This window comes from Camelus bactrianus, chromosome 11 (assembly GCF_048773025.1).
Source record: "Camelus bactrianus isolate YW-2024 breed Bactrian camel chromosome 11, ASM4877302v1, whole genome shotgun sequence".
NCBI lineage: Eukaryota > Metazoa > Chordata > Mammalia > Artiodactyla > Camelidae > Camelus > Camelus bactrianus.
Genome location: NC_133549.1, coordinates 17835733 through 17860373, shown reverse-complemented (window position 1 = coordinate 17860373; position 24641 = coordinate 17835733). Strand labels below are relative to the sequence as shown.

The following is a 24641-nucleotide window of genomic DNA, read 5'->3' as shown; positions in this document are numbered from 1 at the left end:
TCCAGTGACAGCAGGAGGACGGGACCCACCCCAGGCAGCCAGCCCAGGACGGGGAGGGCTGGGCCACCGCGACCCGCAGGCGGTCCCCCTGGCGGGAAGGAAGGGGAGAGGCCGCTTCCGTGAAGCACCAGCTCTGTGACTTGCATGCTTTCTCTAACTGGCCGTTTGAAAGACCTCCTCACAGCTCTGCATCTTATTCTGGAAGCATCTGGAAGCCTCCTTCTAAAACACCTTGACATTTGCTGCTGGAAGAAAGCATGTGGCCAAACGCAGATACAGTAGCTGCCATGCCTGGCCCCCCCGGTCCCTGACCTGGCCTGCTCGGGAGCGGGGTCCCCACAGTCGCCAACCCTGTCTCCTCCCACGCAGCCCACCCTCAGCCATGGTAGGCAGACTCGACCACGCTGGCCTGGAGAGCAGCTCGCCTCTCACGCAGACCCCCTGCGGGCCTCCTCCCCTCCCAGGCCTGTCCCCACCCCCGGAGCCAGGGCCTGTGGCAGTGACGCCAGGCGGCAGGTGGCTTAGTGCCTCCTGCGGACCCGACAGCAGGGAGCACGCACTTGAGGAGTCTGGCCCTTCCCTGCTTCTTTGCAAACCAGCCTCACTCCGGGAACTGCCGGGCTGAAGTCACTCAGGCCACGCATGCTCAGTTCCCTGATGCAGGTCGAGATCAGGGCTCTCGCCCGGGTGACTTGTTCCTGGGGGACTCTGGCAGTGTCTGGGGACAGTTGTGACCATCACCGCTGGGGCAGCACTCCCGGCACACAGGAACAGAGTCCAAGGGTGCCGCTAAACACCCTGCAGTGCACGGGACGAGCGGGGCACGTCTACACCCCCGCATGTGGGGAGGGGACGGACTGGTCAAGGTCGTACAGTCGCTCGGCAGCCCGACCAGGGCCACCCCACCTCCCAACACCAGCCAGGCCCACGGCTGTCCCATCCCTGCCTGTCCAGGGTGCTGCGGAAATACGTTAGCTACCAATCTGGGGACGTGCTGAGAATGTACCAGGTTCTATTTCTAACAAGGGTTTTCACGCATCAGGGTTATAATATGGATTAATTCAACCTCATACGATACGTGCGAAGAAAAAAATCTGTTTGCTCAGCCCATTAGGGAATCTTATTTATAGACCAACTATTTCAGGAGAACTTACATTCTTTGCTTCTTAGGCGATTATGTGGACTTTTGAAAAAAGAAAATTACCAGTGGATTCGCCATTGTATCACATTCTGAAGGGTGTAATTAGGATTCCTTTGTAATAAGTTTTCATTAGTTAAAAATAGATGTGTGGAAACAAGGCTTGCATTGTTGTAACTTGAAATAAGATTAATAGGAACATTGTGGATTCAGCGATGATCACATATTACAGCTTATTCAACAAAATACTCTGTTTTGAACCCCTGGACGCCTTGCAGACAGCAAAGTGATCGGTTCCATTAGGATCAATCAAAAGCAAAGGCAAGCTTGCTAAATATATTTTTAATATTCTTATGGCTAAATACTTTGGGGACAAAAATTAAATTCTAATATTTAAAATGAACAAAAATTAGTTCAAGCCAAAATTGTACCGAGGGTGAGAGGCAGCGTCCCAAGGGCACTGTGGGAACCCGGGTGGGGACGACCTTGTGTCTCGGGAGGGTTCTGCCGCGTGGCTGTGGCCTCGCTAGCTTGACATACTGCACTGGGACATTTTCCAGGTCAAGTTTAGGCTGGAAGTGGCTTGGTCTTGTCCAGCCCTTCCTCTGCAGAGCTGGGGTCTTTCACTGCGAGGGGCGGCATGGCCCCGGCCGCCTGTCCCCACTTCGGAGACGTCACACTGGCCATGCCTTCCTCGGAGCCCTGCTCCCCGCTCTGCCCCTCCCCTCATCCCCCCAGGTGCCACTGTGGCCATCTAGCTGAGCCGCTGACAGGTATGCGTGTGCACATGAGCGTGTCTGTCGCGTGGTGGTAGTCCACAATGCCAGGGTTTTCTGACTCTGCCCCTGTGCACAGGACAGCTCATTATTTTGCAGAAGTCAGTGCAATTAGATTTTAGACACAGCAAGTCCTTTTATGGACAACAAACTTTAATTAGCTTATCTGGGGCAGAAGGCACTCGCGCCACTGGCCCTGGCACATCCGTGTGCCCAGAGGTCACCTCGCAGACTCACAGACACGCCTCTTTCCGCCTCCAGAATCTTCCGGTGGAGCCATCCTGAGGTCGGTATGGTTGCCCTGGCAGAGGAATTACAGCTGCTGAACAGCTGCCTGTTACAGTTCAAAGGAAAGTGGCTTTTTATTGTCTTGTCTATGAAGGGAGGGAAGGCGGGGTCGGGGAGAGCGAGAGCGAGAGAGGTTGGGAGTGATTCAGAAAACTGCGCGGACTTTACAGCAGCCGCACCCCGGGAGGAGTATTTCTCAGCAAATCTGAGACCCCTCCTGTTGACTCAAGTCTCACTACTGCTGCCCCCTTATCCCTGGGGAACGCGTTCCAAGACCCCCAGCAGACGCCTGATGCCTTGGCTAGTGCGGAACCTTAGAGATGCAGAGGCAGATACAGATACAGGTTTCCCTATGCAGCCACGCCTATGACAAACTGTAATTTATGAATCAAGCACGGTGAGAGTTTAACAACAAAAACCAACAATAAAAGAGAACAATTACAACAAGGTGCTGCACTAAAACTTATGTGAATGTGGTCTCTCGCTCTCAAAATATCTTATTATGTAAATGCAGTACCTTTTGCATCTTAACTCAGCCCTCAGCATGCACTGCGGCCACAGCTCTGGCGGCAGGGCTGTGAGGGCAGCAAAACCAGCACAGAGCTCTTCCTCCTGCACAACTGCGTGGACAAAAGGCCCCTCCTTACCCTCGATCTAGCAACTTCAGCTTCAGTCACTTTTCTTTTTCAGTCGAGGACGTTCACTTAAAGGAAGCACGGTGTGGATTCTCTTTGGCAGCTCCAAATTGCCGGCATTGCTACTCTTTTGCTTTGGGGCCACTAAGTAAAACCAGGGTCCCTGGGACACAAGCACTTGCCACTGAGAACGTGGACGTGGCGCCCTCGGTGGCTAAGGGGCCAGCGGGCGGGACACAGCGGGGTGATCTGCATTCCGGGTGGGACGGTGCTGACGGTGCGAGATTTCATCTCGCTGCTCAGAACTGCACACAATTTGAAACACACGGATTGTTTATTTCAGGAATTTTCCACTGAATATGTTTAGCCCTGGTTCGACCGCAGATGACGTGAAACCGCCAAAAGGGAACGCTCAGATAAGAGGGGGCGACTGTGTAAAAGTGTCTTCATCATCACAGCAGCCAGATGGGCGGAGGCTCAGAGCACGGAGCTGGACGGGTCAGGTCCAAACCTCACCTGGGGCAGATGTGTCCCGCATGCCTCAGTGTCCTCACGTGGCCAGTGACAGTGCCCCCCGGCAGGGTTGTTGTGCGAATCTGATGAGACGTTCCAGGTCACTCCATCAGAGCAGCCCCCGCTCCGTGAGTGCCCCCCCGCCTCTCCCTCCGTCCCCTCCTCTAGCACTCGCCTTTGAGAGACTTGGAAGAAATGCAGGACTTTTGACTTGACCACCATCTGAACGCAGGCGTGGGATGGAAAGAGAAATGAACGCTGACTCAAGCTGAGATGGGGGCTGCACCCCGGTGACGGCACCTCCTCCAGAGAAACTGCTGGCATCTGAGCAGCACCTCGTTCTGGAGAAGAACCATGGGGGATGGACGGTGGGGCTGAGGGTGCCTGTGACGCTCGGGAGAGGGCGCTGTCCGCATGACCTGGGGAGCACTGTGGGTGCTTGCTGGACCCTGTCTTTGGTAAAATGGGTAATTTAGGAAGGATGAGTCTGACACGCCCCCAAGCAGCCCTGTGGTGCGAACGCACCCGTGTTTTCAGTCCTGTTGAAATACTTAAATGTCTTGATTCTGCCATCAGTTTATTAGCTCTGACTCCCAGGTTTGCAGTTCCTATAAATGTGATAAGTGGGCCTTCTGCATCCAATTTGTTCATAAAAATGTTCAGCAGGAAATGTCAAAAGTAGATGCCTCCAGCAGGTCCCACCAGCCTCTCCGTGCTGGCGACAACCACTCTCACTGGCTGGTGAAGGGCCGGGAGGATTTCTGGGCAGCCCTGGCCGGCCTCCTGCAGAACTTGTGTCTGCTCGCGCTGTGGCTCCCATCTGGGGTCCCTGCTGGTGGCATCTGAGGCTGTGCAGCCCCTTGTAAGGATGGCCACTGAGTGACTTGGGGTTTTGCTCAAACCCACATCTCTCCCTCCCTGCCCTTGGGTGGCTTCCCAGGTGGAGGGCAGCTGGAACTGCATTCCTGCTTAACCCACCAACTGCCTGTAACCAGTGACCCCTGGGTGCCACATGCCACCAGTCCCCCAGGGCCCGCAGGTTTTATTCTAGAACATTCAGATCTTCTGTTTGCCCACCGTCTGCACTGGGTACCTCCTGTGGCCTTCTGTGGGGCCTACAAGCCCTCAGTCCAGACCAGGTCCACAAGCTGGTGGCCCGGCCACGACTTCTCATCATTCCACTTCCTCTCCATTTCTTTCATCTCAAGAGTATAAATTATAATAGTACTTGCCACTTAAGAATTGTTCGTAAGAATTAAATTAAACAATGAGAATGACTGATACTTGCTGAAAATGCTGCCAAACCCTCTCCACCCCCTTTACCTACATCATCACATCCAGTCCTCATCACAACCCTGTGGGGCAGCCATGCTTTTCATCCCCAGTTTACAGCCGGGAAAACTGAGGGGCATGTAGGATCCTCAGCACAATGGCAGGTCTGTAAATAGTAATGATGATTATGGGGGTGGTGGTGGTGATGGTGGTGGTGGTGGTGGTGGTGATGGTGGTGATGGTGGTGGTGGTGATGGTGGTGATGTTGGTGGTGGTGATGGTGGTGATGGTGGTGGTGATGGTGGTGGTGGTGATGGTGATGGTGGTGATGGTGGTGGTGGTGATGGTGGTAACGGTGGTGGTGGTGGTGATGGTGGTGATGGTGGTGACGGTAGTGGTGGTGATGGTGGTGATGGTGGTAATGTTGGTGGTGGTGATGGTGGAGGTGATGGTGGTGGAGATGGTGGTGGTGGTGATGGTGGTGACGGTGGTGGTGGTGATGGTGGTGGTGGTGATGATGTTGGTGGTGGTGGTGATGGTGGTGGGGGTGGGGGTGGTGGCATAATAGTGATAATAATGGTGATTCTTCACCTTCCTTGTCTCTGACAGCTTCTGACCATCCACATCAACCCTCCTCAAGCTGGGTTCCAGCCTTCTGTTTAGCTGGGCGACATCTCGTCTTTTATTTAATTTAATGGATTGGGGAAACCTGTTCTTTCCTCCGGCAAAAAGGGCTAGGAATTTATCATCAAAATACTGCCAGCCTGCAATTCCGGTGTGAGACACAGTATGAAATTCCGCAAGAATCAAAGTTTCTGTGAATTTCTTTGCCTTATGGGGCCTCAGACATTCCACCGTATGAGTTGTAACAAATGGTCTTTAGATGTGGCAAACTTGGAAAGATCTGTGTTCTCCAGTTTTTAGCCTGGATGCTGCAGCCTGGGAGCGTGCCTCTGGCTGCTGGCGGAAGATTGGAACGTTGATCGGGGGTCTCCAGGCCCCGGGGTGGGCTAGGGTGCAGGGCGTCTGGGGCGCACTGCCCGTCCACGTTGGGGATTGGGATGCAAAGCCAACGGGGGCATCAAGGAGGCCGCCTCCCCAGGAAACAGTCATGGCCATGGGTGCGGCCCTGACTCTGGCCCCGAGCAGGATGGCGTTGAGCGAGAGCAGCTGTCCTCTGTCCTGACAGAGCAGCCCGGTGAGCAGAGACGAGGCCGCAGGATGGGCAGGGGCACAAAATCCCCTCGGAGCAGCACTAGGGCTCCAGGCTGGGGCTGGGCTGTCCCAGAGCCTCGGGTATCATCCCCAGCCCCGGCCTCGCTGCTCCCCTGCTCTGACTGTCTGATCATGGCCCACTTGGAAAGCTTCCTGATGTGCCTGGCCCTGCCCCACCCTCTCACCCCTGCTGGTTTTGCCCTGGCCCCTGGTGTGGGGGGTTCTTCTGGCCTGATGACACCTGCCAGGGAGGGGCTCTGGGGGCACTAAAGGCATTCCCAGCTCTGCCATCCCAGGCAGGATGCCCTGGGGACAGACGGCATAGACTCAGGGCTGTTTACAAAGCCACAGGTCTCTATAGAAACAACTGGGCAACTAAACCCAGGGCTGATGTGCAAAGACTCACTCACACAGTCAGTGGTCGCTGACAGCTCGTCTTCCGCGCATGTCAAAGGCCACAAAGAGACACACACCGGCCTAAGAACACGAGACTCCAGCACGAGCGTCGGCATGTAGACCATTCTCTTACCTCTGGACACTCTAAAGATATAATTTTATAGCAATCTTAATTTGCAGTCCACATTTTTTCTAGCAATATTTCAAAGAAGCAATGCCCTCACTTTCTCAATAGCTAACTTTTCCGGGATTCTGGAAATCCGTATATGGAAGTGGAAGAGCTGGTCTCCTTGGTGGGAGGATGGCACGCGGCCAGCTGCCCCTCCCTGCTGCCCGCGCTCAATGACCGCTGTTGCCTTTGCTCCAGCGGGAACAGCCATCTGACTGTAAAGAGAGCGTTTCCTCCCCTTCTCACAGGTGGCTCTCTCAAGGTCTGGGCTGGACATGGGGACAGGCTCAAGGCTAGTGGTTGCAACACCCCCAGACATTGCATTGTTTTGCTTCATTTTGTCTTTTGCATGGTGGTGTTCCTCTTTTGTCCCAGCTGGATGCTCCCTGCCCCAGGCTGTCCCTAGGCCGGGGCCAGAACTGCACGTAGACAGATCCTAGCCTCAGACTGTGCGGGCACCTCAGGGTCACAAGGCGCGTGGAGGATGGGCCCACCTCCGCAGGCTGCCTCCAAAGTCCTTAAGGATGCAGCCCCATCCACGGGACATGCTCTGGGTGTATTTTGGCCACTGGTTTGTCAAGAGGAGAACAGTGGACGGCATTTTGGGGAAGGCAGAAAAATAAGCACAAGGGCACTTTGTGCTGATTCCATGTGCTTGGGTCTCCGGTCCAAGCTCAATCCGGCCCCCTGACAGCACCTTCCTGACGGTAAGATTTTACGGTACAAGGTCAGCTTTGCCACTTACATCCAAGGCCATCAACTGAGCATCCCCAGAGTTTACAAACTACCACACTGAGCTACGTTCCAAGCCAAGAGATTTTTCTTTTGCTGTTCATAATTAAAGAAATCTATACCAAATGGTATAGAAACATAAGTAAGCTTCCAAAGCTACAGGGCCCAAAATATTTGAAAACTCAAAAGAGTTCCTTTCACTCTGCCATGCTATGGAAAGCCATTAATTTAGCAGGAACCCCCTGGCTCGTCAACTAGCAAAAAGGCAGAGCCTCCCGGGGGGGGGGGGGCTGGAAGCACTGCAGACCCCTGGCGATTTCTTCCTTCATCTGTTTTGTGGGTAACTTCACTCTGGTTTTAAACCAAATGGCATCCTTTTGCTGGAGCCTAAAAATAATTCAATTCAATTATTGGAAATAAATCCTAAGTTCTTTAAATAGACAGCACATTCGAAAAGTAAGTCTGAAATATAAAAAAACCTACACGTCAGAAGCCGGCAGAAGCCCTGGGCACTACACACAATTCATGTTCTGGTCCCAGGGAAGGCGTACGATTGTGCGTCAGAAACACGCGGCATTAAGCAGTGAGCAAGCTCTCTGAAGCGGCACTGACAGGCAGCAGGGGATATTGGCGTAATTTCAAAGCTTGTCATTGTGACATACTTCTCTTCCCAGGAAATTTTAGGGAAAGTATCACCTGGCCCTGAAGGATGTGCACAAGTGACTTTCTTCCGTCTGCGTAAGAACATCCAGAATGTGTAAGAACCAGACCCGGGAACACAAGAGATGCCGGAGGCGACAGCACGTCCCAGACACCCAAGTGGTCCAGCCCCTTGTGTCTCGGAGGCCAGGACACGGTGGCTGAAGTCAGACGTCAAGGGGCATTGACGTGCTCTTTGAAGAGGAAAAATTGCATCATTTATACAAAAGGGTCGGTCAAAAGGCATTGATTCGGGCAAGTTCTCTGAAGCCGGGTCTCTTACCAGGGATGCCAGAGTCAACAAATCAAAGTGTGCGGAGGGGGTTAGACGGCCGAGGAGTCCTTGGACTCACGGACACAACCTTCCCCCCAATGGACTGAAGTGCCCAGATGGCGCTGCTGTCTGTGCAGCGGGGGGACACGCATGCCGTGCAGCAGGAGCTTTGGGAAAGGCCACAGGAGGGTGAAGCTCCCCCAGAGTGAGCACAGTTTGTGTAAATCAGCTCATAAGTGAATGCCCGGGACTCACGGAACATTCCAGATTCTCAGTCCAGCCCCCAACTTCTGCTGAAGCATCTCCTCCCGGATCTCAGTGGCAGAACGGAGCCACTTGGGGACCGAGGCCTGACATGGGGAGGGAGCCCGGGTGCCTGAGCGCCGTCCACACAGGCAGGGCCCGCGGGCCAAGTGGGGCTGGGGATGGAGGACGGAGGGACAGAAGCTTCCTGCAAAACATCCGTGATTCCTTCAAAGCCAGAGCTCGGTCACGGAGGAAGTCGTCCGGATGATTAAAACCGGGATTAACGCCTGGATGCTGTTCAAACACCAAGTGTTGGGCATTGGGGGCCAGTCCAGGGGAAGCGACCACCGGCTGCCGCAGGGGGACGTCCCAGCTGCTCTGGACCCCGCTGAGTCTTCCCTCCTACACGACTTCAGACGCACCCAATGATGCCTCAGGGAGCTCGTTTGCTTTTGAAGTTGTGTGCATCTATCCAGAGCCCAAAGAGAACTGCTTAGCTGACAACCATGGTCTGAGCGTAACAATACAGAGGTGACGCTTGGGTCCCTTTCCTGGAGCCCTCGGCCCCCATTGGAGGCTCTCGGTGTCCATCCTCTGTGGCCCACACGCGCGTCCTTTGCCCTCGAAAGCGGCTGTCTAAGGAGAAGCCGCGGGGAGGCAAGAAAACAGGGGCCTGTGAGGCTGGGTGGGGCGCAGCTCACTCTGGCACCCCAGGGAGCCCCTGGTCCTGCCAAACTGCAGCCCCAGGTCTCCTTCACCCTGGGAGGAAGACCCCGCTGCTTCCTTGTCTTGGGGAGACAATGCTCATCCTTCTCAGCATTGTTTCTGGAAGCTCTGTGATGTCCGCTTGGTACCTGTGAGAACAGCACTACACCTGGGCCCTGGTCAGCAAAACTATTCCGTGAGGGGCGCACAGTGGGGAAAGGACAAAGGTATTGAAATGGAAGGAAAAATGAACCCACCCGGGTCTAATTCCACAGGTTGGTGGCCCCCCAGGCATCCATCAGAGGACGCCCAGCCCCCAGCTGCCAGGCACCCCCGGCCGGCAGCCCCCTTCCTCCCTCTCCCACCCCCTTTCACCAGGAAACTACAGGGTGAGGACGGAAGAGGTGAGGACGGGTCCAGGTTCTGAGCCAAGACTGCATTTTCCTTCATGGCTGCAAAGATTTGTTATCACAAAAGGCTTACTGCTTCTGAGGCACATTTTTTAGAGAAAACACACACAGTGCAAACATCTTGACAACTGCACTGGGGTTCCCGCTGCAGGCCTAGGGGTCCCACGACAGCGGTGACCAGCCTGCACCTGGTAGCTGAGGGGACACACAGCTGGGCCGACGTGAGGTGGGGCGGGTCCTGCCGGGACATCGGCTCCACGTCAGCACAGGAAGTGGCCCCCGGGTTCCCTTCCAGAGTCGCCCTCACCTTTCCCCACATCGCTCCATCCGTCTCTCCCCTTCCAGGAACTTAGACGCACAGACCCCGAATTCTACCGCTTTATATGGGACTCCGTAGGAAAGGGGCCACGGACAGGGCCTCGCAGGAGGGTTAAAGGGGCAACGCTCATCCCCCAGCTGGAAAGGAAAGGCCGATCTCCCTCCCGCCTGTGTTGGGACCACAACCAAGCCCTCAGAAGCACACTCGGACAGCAGGGTCCCTGCTCCCCTGGTGCTGCGGGAGGTCACCTGGGCCTCCCTCACCCAGGCGTCACCCACTTTGTAGGTGAGAAGCCTGGACATAGGGTAGATTACTTGGCCCAAAGTCACAAAGTGAGACAGAGACAGAGCCAGACCTTCAGCCCACCCTCCGCCAACACACCGCCCCACCTGGCAGCTCGACAGCTCTCTCCACCCCCAGGGGGCTGCGGAAACACGGCCAGGGCTGAGCCAGGGGACGGTGCACGCTGTCCGGCGTCCGAGGTCCCCACCCAGACAGGGGCACAGGAGCAGCTGCTCAGACGCACCCTGAGGACTCCCGCCCTCTGTTTAGGGCTGGAACTCAGCTCTAGGTTCAGTCAGTGGGGTTAGAATGACCCCCTAAGCATCCCCTTCCGGAAAGACGCACGAGGAAAGGACATCGCCACCTACCGATTCCTCTTGGTCTTCAGGTTTGGGTCTTCCCTGCCGTCTTCAGAACTTGACCCGTCGCTGTGGTTGGCTGGAAGAATACAGGTGAACACGGTTAATGCAAAGCTCAGGGCTTTGGCAAACCACAGGGAAGCCCCGCTTTCAAACAGCCTCATCCTGAAGCTAAGAAAACAGATTCCTCTGAAAGATGGGCCTTAAACCCTGTAACTACACTCGCAGTTCACACCTTTCATATTTTGGCAGAAGAGACATCGGATGTGCTGCTGTGCAGAGAAGTCGCCTCCGGCCACCCATGTAGAGGCTGCCAGACCTTCCAGAGGGGCTGGGGGGGGGTGGGGGAAGGCGGGGTCCCCCCCCCACCCCGAGGGGGCAGGCGCCGGCCCCGGTCTAGCCCTTCAGCTCACGGCTGCCCTCACATTCCCGGGAGCGACCCCCCAGGCCTCTCGTGCACGGCGCGCGCGCCGCCGCTGTCTCCGAGGTCACTGTCAAAGAGCCAAACTGGTTCTGAGGTCAGGTCCCTCCTCACACCCCGAAGGGCCGGCCCCGTAAATGTCTGATGAGCTTTCAGAATGAAAAAGTGAAACGGGGCTTTGGAGTTCCACACTTGTCTCCAAAAGGGAAAGAGGAGAAACGAGGACAGAGACGGCGCTGGAGCATCATCACTGCGGTCCTGACAGGCCGAGCGCTGCCCAGCCCTGCCGGCGTCACAGCCGTCTTCTCCCCTGGTTTTCTTTCCGTGTCCGTCACCCCCGGGAAACCACCCCCCATCACCGTGTCCCCGTGGGGGCACCGGAGCAGGGGGCTCGCTCTGCAGGGCGTCCTCTGCGCCCCCACCTGCCGCCCCGCCCCCAGGGCTGCTGCAACCCACGTCCTTCCCGAGGAAGCCCTGCAGGGAGCACGCGCTCACGGTGAGTGTGGCTTATGGGGAAAACATCGGTTCCCACAGCACAGACAAAGCCCTGCTCACCTCCTCTCCTTACAAAGCCGATGCTCCTCCTCGGGCACCGCCGGCAGCCCCGCACGCCTCCACCACCAGCCCCAGCCCAGTCCCAGGCGGGCTCTCAGGGCGCAGTGTGGGGCTGCTAGTGAGACGACAGGGTCAGCTTCTGGAGCTCCCAGGCCACCCATCCACCCTGCATCCTTGTTCTCATGGCTCCTTCCTATCGCTGGCCCATCCACGCCAAGTCCTGCACCCCACACCCCAGCCCACCACCACGGGGTCAGAGGAAGCCCCCCTGTGAGAGCCCGAGCCCAGGTGGGCTTCTGAGGGCTCTCAAGCCGAGCTCCTTAACCTGACACCAGTGACGCTTGGGGCTGGATGGCGGGGCATCCTGTGCACTGTAGGATGGCGAACAGCATCCCAGGTCTCCACCCCCAGACGCCAGTGGCGGTGACCCTCCCAGTAGTCACAACCGCAGATGTCTCCAGAAATTGCCAAATGTCCCCTAGGGGACAGAGCCCCTTTCCCGCCCCACTGAGCACCAGCGGTCTAGGGAAGGAGCCTTGTGATAACTGAGCAGATGTGCGGACAGGGAGGGCTCACCTGCCTTGCTCCAATGCCCTGTCCCCACCTGCCGGTCTGCAGCTCCCACAGTTGGTCCCTTTTCTGTTGTGACCCCAAAGGACGCTAGCAGCAGAATAAGAAGGCAACCCACAGAATGGGAAGCATATTTGCAAGTTGCATGTCTGATAAGGGGTTAGTATTCATAATATACAAAACTCAACAACAGCAACTAAAACAGAAATAACCCAATTACAAACAGGCAAAGGCTTGAGTGGACATTTCTCTGGAAAAGACAGACAAACGGCCAAGAAGCAAACGAAAACACTTTTAGTCATTAGGGAAATGCAAATCAAAACCACAGTGAGATACCATTTCACACACTATGATGGTAATGAAATACTACAACTAATAATTTTTTAAAAACCCAGCGAACAACAGGTATTGGCAAGGATGTGAAGGATGTGGAACTCGTGTGCTTTGCTGGTGGGAACACAAAATGGAAAAAAGGTTGGTCCATTCCTCAAAGAGTTAAACATAGAATTATCATGTGAGCCAGAAATTCTACTCCCAAGTGTGTACCAAAAAGAATGGAGAACAAGGATTCAGACAGATACTTGTGTGCCAGCGTTCATACCAGCGTCGTCCATGATAGCCAAAACATAGAAACAACCCAGGTGTCCATCAACAGGTGAATAAATAAACAAAATGGGCGTTACCAATACAATGGAATATTATTCAGCCATGAAAAGGAATGGATCACTGACACGAGCTACAATATGGATGGACCTTGAAAACATCATGCTGAGTGAAATAAGCCAGACACAAATGGACAAATATCACATGGTTTCACTTACACGAGGCACACAGAATGGGAAACCTGCAGATGTGGGAAGCAGAACAGGGGTAACCAGGGGAAAATGGGTCATAGGACGTTACCAATAAATGGTTACAGAGTTTCTTTTTCGGGTGTCAAAAAATGTTTGGAAATAATGGGGATGATTACACAACATCGGGAAGGCATTTAGTGCCACTGAACTGTGTGTGCAGTTAAAAACGGGTAAAAATCAAACTTCACGTTATGTATGTTTTACCACAATAAGAAAAAATTCAAGATCCACTTGTTTTATGGAAAATATCAAAAGAAAAATGTCGGGATGATGACACAATCAGAACACTGGTCTCCTCGACTGACACGGTTCCATGTAATTCAGTAAGAAGGACAAACACCACATCAGGGGAATACGTACCAAAACAAACGGCCAATAAAGCAGTTGGAAGGTTCAGTTTCACCCACAAGTAAAGGAAGGCCAACTGACACAAGGGACGGCTTGTGAAAATCAAGTCTGGATGATCTACGGGGCTTACGAGAATGTGCTGAGTCGTCAGGAGGCGTGTGAGCCGGTCGGTCTTTTTGGAGGAAGGTTTAGCAATGTCTGCCAGCATGTACCCTGAAGGTGCCTTTCGACCTGCGATTCCAAGAATGTGAATTTGTACAATAGAAACGCTTGTGAGAAGGTGATCTCATTGCACTGTGTGTATGTGCGTGAACAAACCGCTGACCTGGAAGCGCATCGGCTGGAGAGACCTGCCGGAGTCACGTGGACCCCGCTGAGAGAGAGAGAGAGAGGGAGAGAGAGGAGGCGGGGAGAGAGGCTCAGAGCACGGGGAGCCGGACAGATGCCCAAGGCGGCGAACACCAGCGAGCGCAGCGCGGCAAGTCCTCAGCTGTCCTGTGACGCCCATACATACAAACATCTACGTATTTTCAAAATTATTGTTTCATTTATTTAACCAGCAAGGGTATGTGCATTTTTTAAAAAAGACACTGAGTGTGCAGGGAGGTTGGAGCAGGGAGTGAAAGGTGTTCCAAGTCTGTGAGACAAGTGTCTCTTTTTCCGCAAGTGGAACCGGTTACCCCAGAAAGGGAAGGCGCGGTCTCTGGTTACAACCCGCTGGAGCTCTGGTGGGGACGGCACGCTTGCACTCGGGCGAGGGGCTGGCGTGCGGCCTACACCTGAGACCCGAGGCGGGAGCGCTCGGCAAGCTGCTCCTGGGGTCCGGGAACAGGGGTGCCCTGGCCTGCGAACTGGGTGGAACTCGCGGTTCTCCCGTAATAGTGCTGGTCACCACGGCAGTGACCACATCGGTCACCACGGCAGTGGCCACGTTCGTCGCCTGCGTGAGCCCCACGCATGCGCCTTCAGGCTCACCAGTGCCACCGCGACTTTTTTCCCCCCGGCTCCCGGGGAGCAGAGCTCCCTTAGCACGGACGAGCTTTCTGGGGACGTGAGCAAACGCACGCCCTGAGACCTCACGGAAGCTGGAGGGGCGTCTGCGACCCCCTGGCTGGAAGGCTGGCAGCGGGTTAAATGGCTTCGACACTCACGCCCCGTGCGAGGTGCTCAGCAGAGGCGCCCTCAGAGCTACTCCAGCCCGGGGGCGCCCCCAGTCCGCAGCCGGGCGCTGGCGGGGGGCAGCTCGCACACCAGGGGGCAGCCCCTTTGGAGGTAGCTGGTCCTTTCACTTGGGTGTCTGCAAACACGGCAATTCGGGCCCCTGACAGACAAGGTGATGCGGTGCTTTCGTCCCCGCGTCTGAAGCCATCATTCTCTAGCTTGGGGTCCGCCCGCCGAGGCGGCCCTGGGCTGGGACCTTCGTCAGCTCCCGAGGCTGCGACCTGGGAGCCCAGCACGGAGAACGTGCCCCCGGCCCGCCCGGGAAGCTGGGGGAAATGGCCCGGGGTGGAAGGCTGCACGCGCCGTCCAAGCCCCGCCACGCAGGGCCTGCCGTCCACCCTGCTTGCTCGGAGCTAAGCTTCAGCAGAACAGCCGCAGCTCAGGCCCGCGCTCGCCCTCAGCCCCTGCGGGCGGCTCCCTCTGCGCTTTCCATCACCCATGGGATTCGCCGCAAAGTCATTCGTGGTAAAGTGCTTATTCTGTGGTCTGTTTAAGATTGGTGTTTGTGAGCAGATAGGGGTCATGGGCAGCGTGAAGCACCTCCAGGGGGGCAGAAGGGCCAACGCCCCCAGGACCGGGTTTCTGGGGCAGAAAGGGGGAGGTGGGGCTGCTCGCAGCTGCTGGGCCAGAACCCGTCCACAGAGTGGGGGCTGGCAGTGACCCTGCAGGCACCGTCCTGGACGGCTCTGCACCCACTGGGAGGGAGAAGACACCAGGATGGAGCCCAGGGTCCAGGGGCCGAGGAGACGTGAGGACCGGAGTTCTGCATTCAGTCGGTCGGACATAATAATGGGGTCTTGTGGCCACTTGGAGATTCCGCTGTCCGTCACTGCAGGAACCCCCCCCACGTTTCCACGTCGTGACGTTCACTTTGAGCTTGTCCAGGCTCGTGCCCTCTGAGGGCAGCCACAGGGGGCGGGGCCGCCCAAATGTGCTCCGTCTCCTGGGATCCAGTTGAGGGATCCTCCATCCGGCAGCCCCAACCGCTGCAGGTCTGGGGACTCACGCTGCTCCTCCCCGCCCCCCCGGGTGCGTCACTGCCCGTCCGCCCACCCCGCCGGCTGCTGGAACCCGTGCCAAGCCCAGGGCTCAGTCAGTCACCAGTCCCCGACTAAGTAAACAACTGGTTTAAGATGGAATTATCTTCCCCCCTCCCCACACCCCTCCCCTTCCTTCCCTCATCCCTGGGCCAGGAGACCAGGGCAGTTTGAAGCACTAGGTTCTGGGGGAAACGCCTTGGAAAAATGATGTTCCCGTCTGCCCTGTTTAGCAGTCCTGGGCCTTGAAGGCACCGAGACATGACACAGGCCTTCCATCAGCACTGATTCGGGGGCATCTGGAAGCCTGCACGAGCCTCGGACCTGCCCATCCAGCCAACTGAGAGGTGTTACAGAGCCTCGTGAAGACCCCGCAGTGCCCGCTCGCCGGGCTGGCTCCCTCCTTGTCCGCCTGAGTCCTGACAAACAGCGGCGCTCGTCCTTGCCACTTTGGAGAACAACCCGGCACTGGCGTTTTCCACGGTCCCAGGCTTGCTGAGCGCCGGCCACCACGTCCCCACTGTGCCGTGGAGATCGGTGCACACTGTCCTTGGGCAAACAGTGCTTGGGAAGTGACCCCTTCACAAGTCACAGCTGTGTTTACTCACAGGGACAGCTTCATGTCTTCCTCGGTGAAATGAATGTCATTGTCAGACTGCACTGTCTTGAATGTAAATGACTGAAATGTTTACAGAGCGACTGAAGCCAGGTGAAGCCGCGCCTTGTGCATTGCAGGTCGGGGACAGGGCAGCGCAGACGCACCAGGCCCCGCACCTGGCTGCTCCCGGGTCAGACACAGGGAGCAAAGTGTGTTCCAGAAACGCCTTCTTATCGTTTGCTCATAAGATGCCTGGTGAGGCTGCCCTTCCTTGGATCTGGAGTCAGACCCCCAGGGTGCAAACCCTGGTGCCCACTTACAGAAGCGCGACCGTGGGCGTGTCAGTTAATCTCCTTTCTGTAATTCCCTCTTCTGTACAGCAGGCCTGAAGACGGCGCGCTGCAGAATTCTGGCCCCCAAAGGCGTCTAGACCCTGAGCCCTGGAGCCTGTGACGAGGCCAGGTTGTGGGACGGGACGCGGGGGATTCAGGCACGGAGCAGGCAACCTCGGGGCGGGAGGTGAGCCTGCATCATCCAGCGTGCCCGGGGAGCCACGAGGACCCCGGCGAGGGGAGAGGGAGGCAGCAGAGCCGCCCAGAGCGACGCAGGGCTGCCGCTCTGTGTGACAGCAGCAACAGGAAGCTGAGAGGGGGGCCCCCCTCCTCTTGGGGACGTGGTGAGCATTAAAGAGCTAAGAGCCCCCTTTTTCTCTCCAGGGTCCCCCTCACTGTCCCACCTCTGCAGTCCTCACCCTGCCTCAGCCGGGGAGACAAAATGCAGGAGAGAGAGGTCGGGGATATTCCTTCCCCATCTCTGCCCCTGCCTCCCCTCTTCCCCCCGCCCACAGGAGGAGCCACGGACGTTTTGTGTGACCGCCCTCGGACACCTCCCGCCAGACTGCACCCCGCCCTCCCAGCAGGAGGGACGTGATTCCCGCCGTGGTCAGGGCTGGGCGAGGAGGCGGCAGGTACCTCAGCCAGGCTGCCGCATGATTTCTACCGTGGACAAAACATGCTGGCGCGGTTTCTGTAGAGGAAGAGTGTGGCCCACAGCCCAACCCTCAGCCCCTGCAGCTGCCCCGACAGTGCGCCCAGAGGGGACTCACGGTGGAGAAGAGCAGGACGCTGGCCCTCAGGAGCTAAGATGAGCCCTGAGGAATAATGCCCACGAGCCCCACTCTGGCCTCTTCCCGTATGTAGAAAAGCGCTAAAACCATTAGCTTGTGACGTCCGCTTGCTGTGATTAGCAGCAATCTTTCGATGTTCAGCTGTGTGGTTTTGTGCTCTTTTCTCAGCAAAGGCTCCCACCTACCCGGCCCTTCCCTCACGCCTTGGGAACAGCTCCTCGGAGCTGCCCGGGAGGCCGCGTCCCGGGCTGTGGTCCTCAGCAGGGTCCCCCAGTAAGACACAGCTCGCAGCTTCTAGCTTCTCTTCAGTCAACGCGACCCACTGCTTGGAAGGGAGGTCTTTGGTGCTGCGGGTAAATACAGTGGAAGAATTGAGCCTCTGAAGGATCTGAGAAATGCTGTAGGAAAGACAAACCTGAGTGTGGTCTCCTCCGGACTGACGAGCTCGGGGCCGTGAAGGGCTGTGGTGGGGGGAGGATGAGGGGGGGCCTGCGGGGGGAGGGGAGGGGGCTGTGCGTGGGGCCCTGGGACTTCTCATCCGGCTGTAGTTCCCCCAGCACTGAATCCCAACTAGCGGCATGTCTGCTAGAGCCATAAAAACCTGGATGCACAGCAGGGTAACTAGGAAATAATTCAGGCCTTCATCTGACTCTCTAAGCAACGAAAAAGAATGGGGGAGAAAAGGGACTTTTTCCTTATCTGCTGAATGATGAATGGCTTAGCGCTTTTGGCAGGTCTGCGTCTGGGACGCATAATTGTCCGCCTGACACGTCTTGCTCCCACTTCTATGCCCGACACCCCCAGTACGCGCGTGCACACGCACACACACACACTCTCACACACACTCACTCATGCACACACACACACTCATACACTCACACTCATACACTCTCACACACTCACACACGCACACACACTCACTCTCACACACACTCACTCATACACTCACATACACTCACACACGCTCACACACACACACACACACACCTTGAAACCTAACAGCCGGTAAACGTAGCAGCCACCCTGTAAAATTCGCTTATCTCACTTGTCTCTCACCTGGATGCTTAATCGCTCCGTGTCAGACAAGCAACAGGCTGTAATGCACTCAAACTGAGAGTGACTCACAGCTGAACAAAATGCGGAAAACAGAATTCTACACCAAGAACCATCTCCCCTAGAGCTGCTTCTTAGAATAATTAGGCTCATGTCATTAGATGTGCCCTGATGGGTGACCAGCCAGGGAAAACGCCCCTGCTCACGGCCGGAGGTCACAGCTCGGCCTGCTGGCTGCTAATTAGTCCCCGAAACGCTACCTGTCCTGAGTGGTTTGCCGTAGACAGAGCAGTGGGGGTGAGCGGGTCTTAGGAAGTTAGAAGTTACATAAGTAAATGTCAGTTCTCTGCAACAGGAAGGTGAGAATTGAGGCCATTTGTGTCTCTTTAAGATGCAGCTTAAAATGCACTGGTTTAAGGAGGCCTCCTCCTGCAGGTCTATCATCACAGATCCACGGGTGGCGGAGTGGAGGGGCCGCAGTGGCCTTGGTGGAGGACAGAGCACCTTGACGTGTTAAATCTGGGTCAGTCAGGTATTTCCGGTTGTGTTTGGCTTAAGGCTCCGTTCTCTCCCTTTTTAGGTGTAAAATGAGATTCAGGGCAGCAGAGTGAGCCGGGGCCCTGACCTGCGGCCCAGGCAACTCAGAGCCTGGCTGTAAGTACTCATGCACGGAGGCCGCTGGGCCAAATCCAAGCCCGTAAAAGCCTGAAGGGTACACATCAATGCAGCCGCTAAGGGGGACCAGTGACGAGGGCCATCTGGGGTCAGGGGTCGCCGGCCCAGCGGCCGGTGTCCTCTCTCTGCCTCCCCACCTTCTCCCCACCAGCCTCCCCACTCCTAGCCACTTCCGGGGCGGCCTTGCTGGATTGCAATCGATTTTGGCTCAAATACACTCCTCACATTTCTGATAGGCCTCTCCATCTCTTAATGCTGCCCTCCACCTGCTGTCCTCACGAGCATCGGGGAATTGTGCAGACCCCTCCCCGACTCGACTCGGCCCAGAGGGGAGAAGCAAGAGCAGCTGGCACCGGCTGCGTCGCCTGAGACACACGCACAGCCTAAGGGGTGAGAGCTGTGTCTTATCCGGTGGGCGTTTCCCAGGACCGGAGCCCCTCGGGCCCAGGACGACGGCCTCTCGATCGCTCTGGGGGACGGCTCTGCAGAGGCTGGGAGGAGCCAGGGTATGTGGGAGTTCTTACCACAAAGACCAGGCAGTCAGAACATCAAAAGATGACTGTTAATTGAAGAAAACCAGACGTCCCAAGTTAAGGAATTTAGCACTTTTCTGTGTAGGGCAAGGTGCAAACGTCAGGGCTCACTGACATCATCCCCTAGACGTGCACCTGCGCTGTCTGGGGCCCGTGTCCTGTGCATTCCCAGCCTGCGTGCCCTCTGCTCGCTGTCGGGGAGGCCATGGTGGCTGATGACTTGATGGTCACAGCGTCCCTTGTGTGCTGGTGTTGCTTATAGTATTTTCTGTTCACAATTGGTAATGAGTTCCTTTCTCAGTCCTACCACGCCTTGGGGAAAAACAAAAGAAGAAGACACAGCACCCAATTATCTCCAAGAATGCAAGCTCAAGAGAGGAGAAACGGGCCCGCCTGCACTGTTGGCTTCTTCCAAGTAAATGAAAATCATTGTGAGGACAAACTGCACCTTGATGTCCTCGAGGGGTCTGTGGGCTTCAGGAACCCCGCAGGCCGGCCACACTCTGACCCCTGAGTAAGGACCTTGGGAGATGGGTGTCTGAGGGCTTCTCATTCAAGCCTTCATTCCCCCTGCACAGCACCCTTTTAATAATGGATGTCCGTGAACAAGGGAGGAAACGGTCTTACCGCCCCCGAACACAGCTCATCTTTACAGGTCAGTGGGATGCGCACCTAGGCTGCTTCTGTCCCAGCGTCAGCTGACTCGCGTTGACTCTGCGGGACGCACGTGTTATCCTACGTGAGAGGGCGGGTTAACTGTGCCAACCTCTCAGTCTTAGCAGACTCCTACCGGCTTTGCAAGAGCAATCTTTCCCGCATCTCCGAGCACTGTTCAGAATGCTGAGCCCACTTTTATGATACAGCCTTCTCAAGTTCCATTCAAATGCCTCTGGATCTGACAACGCGGGCTGATGTCTGTCATCTGTGTCAGCCCCACGTGAGGTGGAATCGAAAAGATTATTGCAAACGCAGTAAAACACCCCACGAAAGTAAAACCCTCTTTCAGGGGATGAAGCCCCATCGCCTGGCCTTCCAGCCGAGCTCTGCAGGCCAGTCAGGGAGAGCTCCCTGCCTCGAGCTCCAGTGACGCCAACGTGACGTAACCCACGTGCTCAGGGAGTGGCGCTTCCCCGACACAGCAGCTGGTAAAAAATGTGTGAGATCGCATCGGAAAGGACGCTTTCCGAAAATGCTAAGTGCTCTCCCCTGACCGTGGGGAAGAGGAGCTCTGCGGGGCACCGCCAGAAGCGGCTGCCCCTCCGCCAAGCACCCGCTCTGCCTGCAGCCCAAAGGAACCCTTCCCCGCCCACACGTGCGCTTTCCTGGAACCCAAGCACCCAGTCAAACGCAGGACGCTGGATTCCATCCAAAGCTCTGGCCGGAGCGTGTGAGATGGAAGAACCCTTTCTCTCGCGCTACCTCTGGTCTCAGGTGGCGTTCATAAGACCTTCGGAACAAAATTACATGCTGGAGAGAAAGTTTCGAGGGGCTGATGGATAAAACCTTTCTCTGGGTTAGTAACGTTACGTGGTGCCAAAGGAGAGCCAGAGCCGACCCCTTGGGAGGATCGTTTCTGCAGGAAGCACCATAAAGATGTAATTGCTAAATTCTGAAGCGGGGAACGCGACTCCTTAAAAATCAGTTGCGAACATAACCAGGAAAAATGTGCCTTCCTCGCACATTCACTGGGAACGTATAGTTTAGATTAAACAGGACGGGTGCAAAGGGCCCGCCCTTAGTTACTTGTTGTGGCCTCCAGTTTGCGCTTGTGGGGAGGGTCTTCGATGATCCTATTGAGGTCCCCGCGGTTCCGCAGGTCCACAGGCTTCTCCCAGACCGACAGCTGCATCGTCGGGTTGAAGAAGAAAACTCGGTCGTCGCCCGTCCACACCACACACCTGTGCGAGTTGAGAAACTCCTCTTAGTTCCCTCAGCGACATTCAGAAAAAATTGGTCAGCATGCGCCCTAACTCAAGAAGCCTCCGGGGTCAAAATCCACACATTTGCAAAGATTTTTTACACCCAGACTGAATAACGGTGATGTCTGGCATCTTAGGGTGATTTCCAGACGTTTCTCGTGTGTTACCTCATTTGATTCGCAAGCGGACACTGTTCTGACCACCCTTTTACCTGTAAGGACACCGAAGTTCAGAGAAGCGAGCGGCTTCACGGGCCCCAGGAAGCCTGAGCCCTTCCCTGCACGCCACCTCCCTCCTTTTAGAGGAATTCGCGCCCTGGCCCCGGGTCCAGGGGCTGAGCGACACCGGGAGTGGCTCCCAGTCAACCTCCCCTGCCGGGCACTGCCCGTGCGGCAAGGTTCATGGGCCACGGAGGTAGACACAGGCCCACAGCTCACCCCTCACCAGCAGAGAGACAGCAAAGGGGCTGCTTGAATTAGCGACCTCGCCCTGGCGTCCTGGCTCATTTCTAGAGCAAACAATTAAGCCTCGTATTTTGACACATAGTGAAAGGAATAACATACAATTTGAAGACCTCATATCTTTGAAAGGTTATCAGAGAGGAGAAAAGATTACAAAGGGGAAAAAAGCAAAGCAAAGAAAACCAAAAGAAAGGAAAGGGGCCCTTCCTAAGGAATACGGGTCTGCAACGTGGGAGCCAGCACAGGGCTGGGGTCTGGCCTCCGTGCTTCCCAGCAAACATGGTCACTGGGCGGCCCTCCGGCCGTGGCTGTGTCCCCGGTCAGTCTTGCAGTGGTGCAGACGGATGGGCTCTGTCGGACACCAAGGCCTGTTTCTGGTCTGAGCTTTTCAGAAGGTTTCCCTCGGGCAAGGCCTCTCCCCTCCCTGGACCTCAGCTTCCCACAGTGACCACCGAGGGCCCTGAAAGCTCCAGGCCTGTCCTCAGGCTCCCCAGAAGCTGCGGGAATGGTCAGGACACCCACAGGGGCTGGACCCCCCGGCCTTTGATGTCTCTTGGAGACAAATTGGGGGCACTCCTGGGCCCTGCCCGGGCTCCCAGCAGCCGGCCCCTACGTCACCAGGCAGACATGCGTGGCTGTTTGCCCTCTGTCTGGATCCACGTCCGCACAGACCACTCTGCTTCACACACAGAATGTCCTTCCCACCCCCGGTCTCCACACTCAGCCCCGCCAGCCACTTTCCACCGGCCGGATGGAGGGCTTGGGGGCTGGGCCTCCGGTGCTGGAAACTGCAGACCAGGTCCCTTTGCAGAGATGACCTTGGGATGGTCTGTCTGATTTACTGCCCAGACAGACCGGTTCATGGGAGTGGTAGACAGAATAATGGCCCCAAAGAGGTGCCCATCTGACTCCCCAGGGCCTCTGAGTGTTGCCTGACGTGGCAAAGGGGACCTTGCACCTGGGACTAAGGTAATATCCTGAGACGGGGGGAGTACCCTGGACTGTCCAGGTGGGTTCAGTGCAATCACAAGGGTCCTCAGAAGAGGAGGGGAAGGCAGGAGGGTGGAGTCAGAGAAGGAAATGTCAGGACAGAAGGAGAAGTGAGACAGACAGACAGACACACACACACACGTACACACACAGGGTTGGGGGAGAGAGATCAGAAGATGCTCCACTGCTGGCCTTGAACTTGGAGGAAGGGGATCAGGGATGTAGGCGCCTCTAGAAGCCAGAAAAGGGGAGGAGCAGATTCTCCCGGAGCCTCTGGAAGGAGCCAGCCCCGCCCACACCGTGGTTCAGCCCCGTGAGACCCGTGTTGGATTCTGACCTCCAGCACCGTGAGATGACAAACCCCTGTTGCTGAAGCCTCTGAGTTTGTCGTGGACAAGTCGGTGGGCTCCCTCGTGGCCCCTCTGGGTCCTGGGTGCCAGCATCAGGGCCCGCAGCCAGCCAGCAGCGACCCAAACCCCAGCACTGGGCCTGCAGCTTTGGCCACAGCTGGCCTGGTCATCCACTTGGAGGACCGTGACCTGCCTTCTTGGCTTACGCACCCTCCAGCTCCAGACCTGCCCTTGACCTTCAGGTGACCTTGGGAGCTGCCCTCACCCTCTGTGGCCTCAGCGCCATCACTGGTGAAGGCGGGGGTTGGGGTGAGACTAGTGTGACTCTAACACACTCCTCGCTGCGGGGAAATCAAGGCAAGACATGCGGGCTCCACATTTGTTAGAGGTCGGACGGTGCCACAGGGGTGCAGCCTGGGCCCCGGCTGGGGGCTACAGGCCCAGGAGCGATGCTGGCAAACTGGACAAGGTCCCTGCCCGGTGGATTGGGCCCTCCTTAGCGAGCCTGGGCGGGGGACAGGTAACCCCTCGGGGCCTGGAGGAGAGTGCCTGCCTTTCAGTGCAGAGCTGGGCTGGGATAAGAGGCTTTTGTCAACTGTAAAGCTGGAGGTAATTATGCTGTGCCATAAATTATGTAGCATTCTGCCACTGCGTGAGCTCTGTCACAGAATTCCGGGCTTGCAGGGACCATAAGCCCTGCCGGGGCACGTGCCCCTTCCCTCTCACACGTGGCTCCGGTGATGAGTGCTTCCTGGTGGGTCTGGGGGCTGCGTTCCCTGGCAATGCTCAGTGCATGCTCCCGGCCCCACACTTGGCCCACCTGCACTCTTTGGGGAGCATGGGGTTGGGGGGTGGGGGTGGTCTCCTGTCTGGAACGTTAAAGCCCCCAGCTAGGTCAGAGCACAGGCGATGCCGAGCGAGAGGCAAGCAGACTGGCAGCTGCAGGGTTGACGGCAGGCTCTCCCTCCCACGTTGAGTGCATCTAGCCGGGCTCGTCTGGTGCACGTGAGCAGCTGGCCACTGGCCACATGCAGGTTCAGAAGTCTTCTGTGGCTGGGCTGTGGCTGGAAAATAAGCCCCAAGGCCGAAGCTCCTGGCAGATATCAGGTAAAATCTGTAACAGTCTGGCTTGGATTTTTTTTTTATGATGTTTGACTGTGCTTGGCCTGAGTGGAAAATTCCAGAAGCATCTTTGGCTCCCTGCATCCCTGTCTATCCACTTAAGATTTAAGAGCTGCTATGTGAACCCCAGGACCCCTGACCTCACCTGTGGGACAATGAACTTCTGCTGGTCCAGCTGCAGTGGATACACCTGGCAGGAACCACTGTCCCAGCAGGAGGACCTCCGGCCCCCACCGCCCTCCACACACACACACCAGCGATCTGGGCATCGCACCCCAGCCCCTAGTGGCCTCACCCCCATGGCTCACTGACCTGCTCCCTCCTCTAGACTCCTGGAGGGAGGGCCCACTCAGCTGGGGGTCCAGGGTGGAGACTCTGGG

At 56.5% G+C, this 24641-nt stretch overlaps 1 protein-coding gene across 1 annotated transcript in view; it reads right to left on the bottom strand.

Annotated features, from left to right (window-relative positions):
- TCERG1L (transcription elongation regulator 1 like) overlaps window positions 1-24641 on the bottom strand; it is a 173080-nt gene that overhangs the window by 19736 nt on the left and 128703 nt on the right. The window contains exons 7-8 of the mRNA XM_074374461.1: window positions 21163-21317; window positions 10438-10507 (exon numbers count right to left, since the gene is read on the bottom strand). Of these exons, the coding sequence (XP_074230562.1) occupies window positions 10438-10507; window positions 21163-21317 (225 nt within the window). The remainder of the gene's footprint in view (window positions 1-10437; window positions 10508-21162; window positions 21318-24641) is intronic.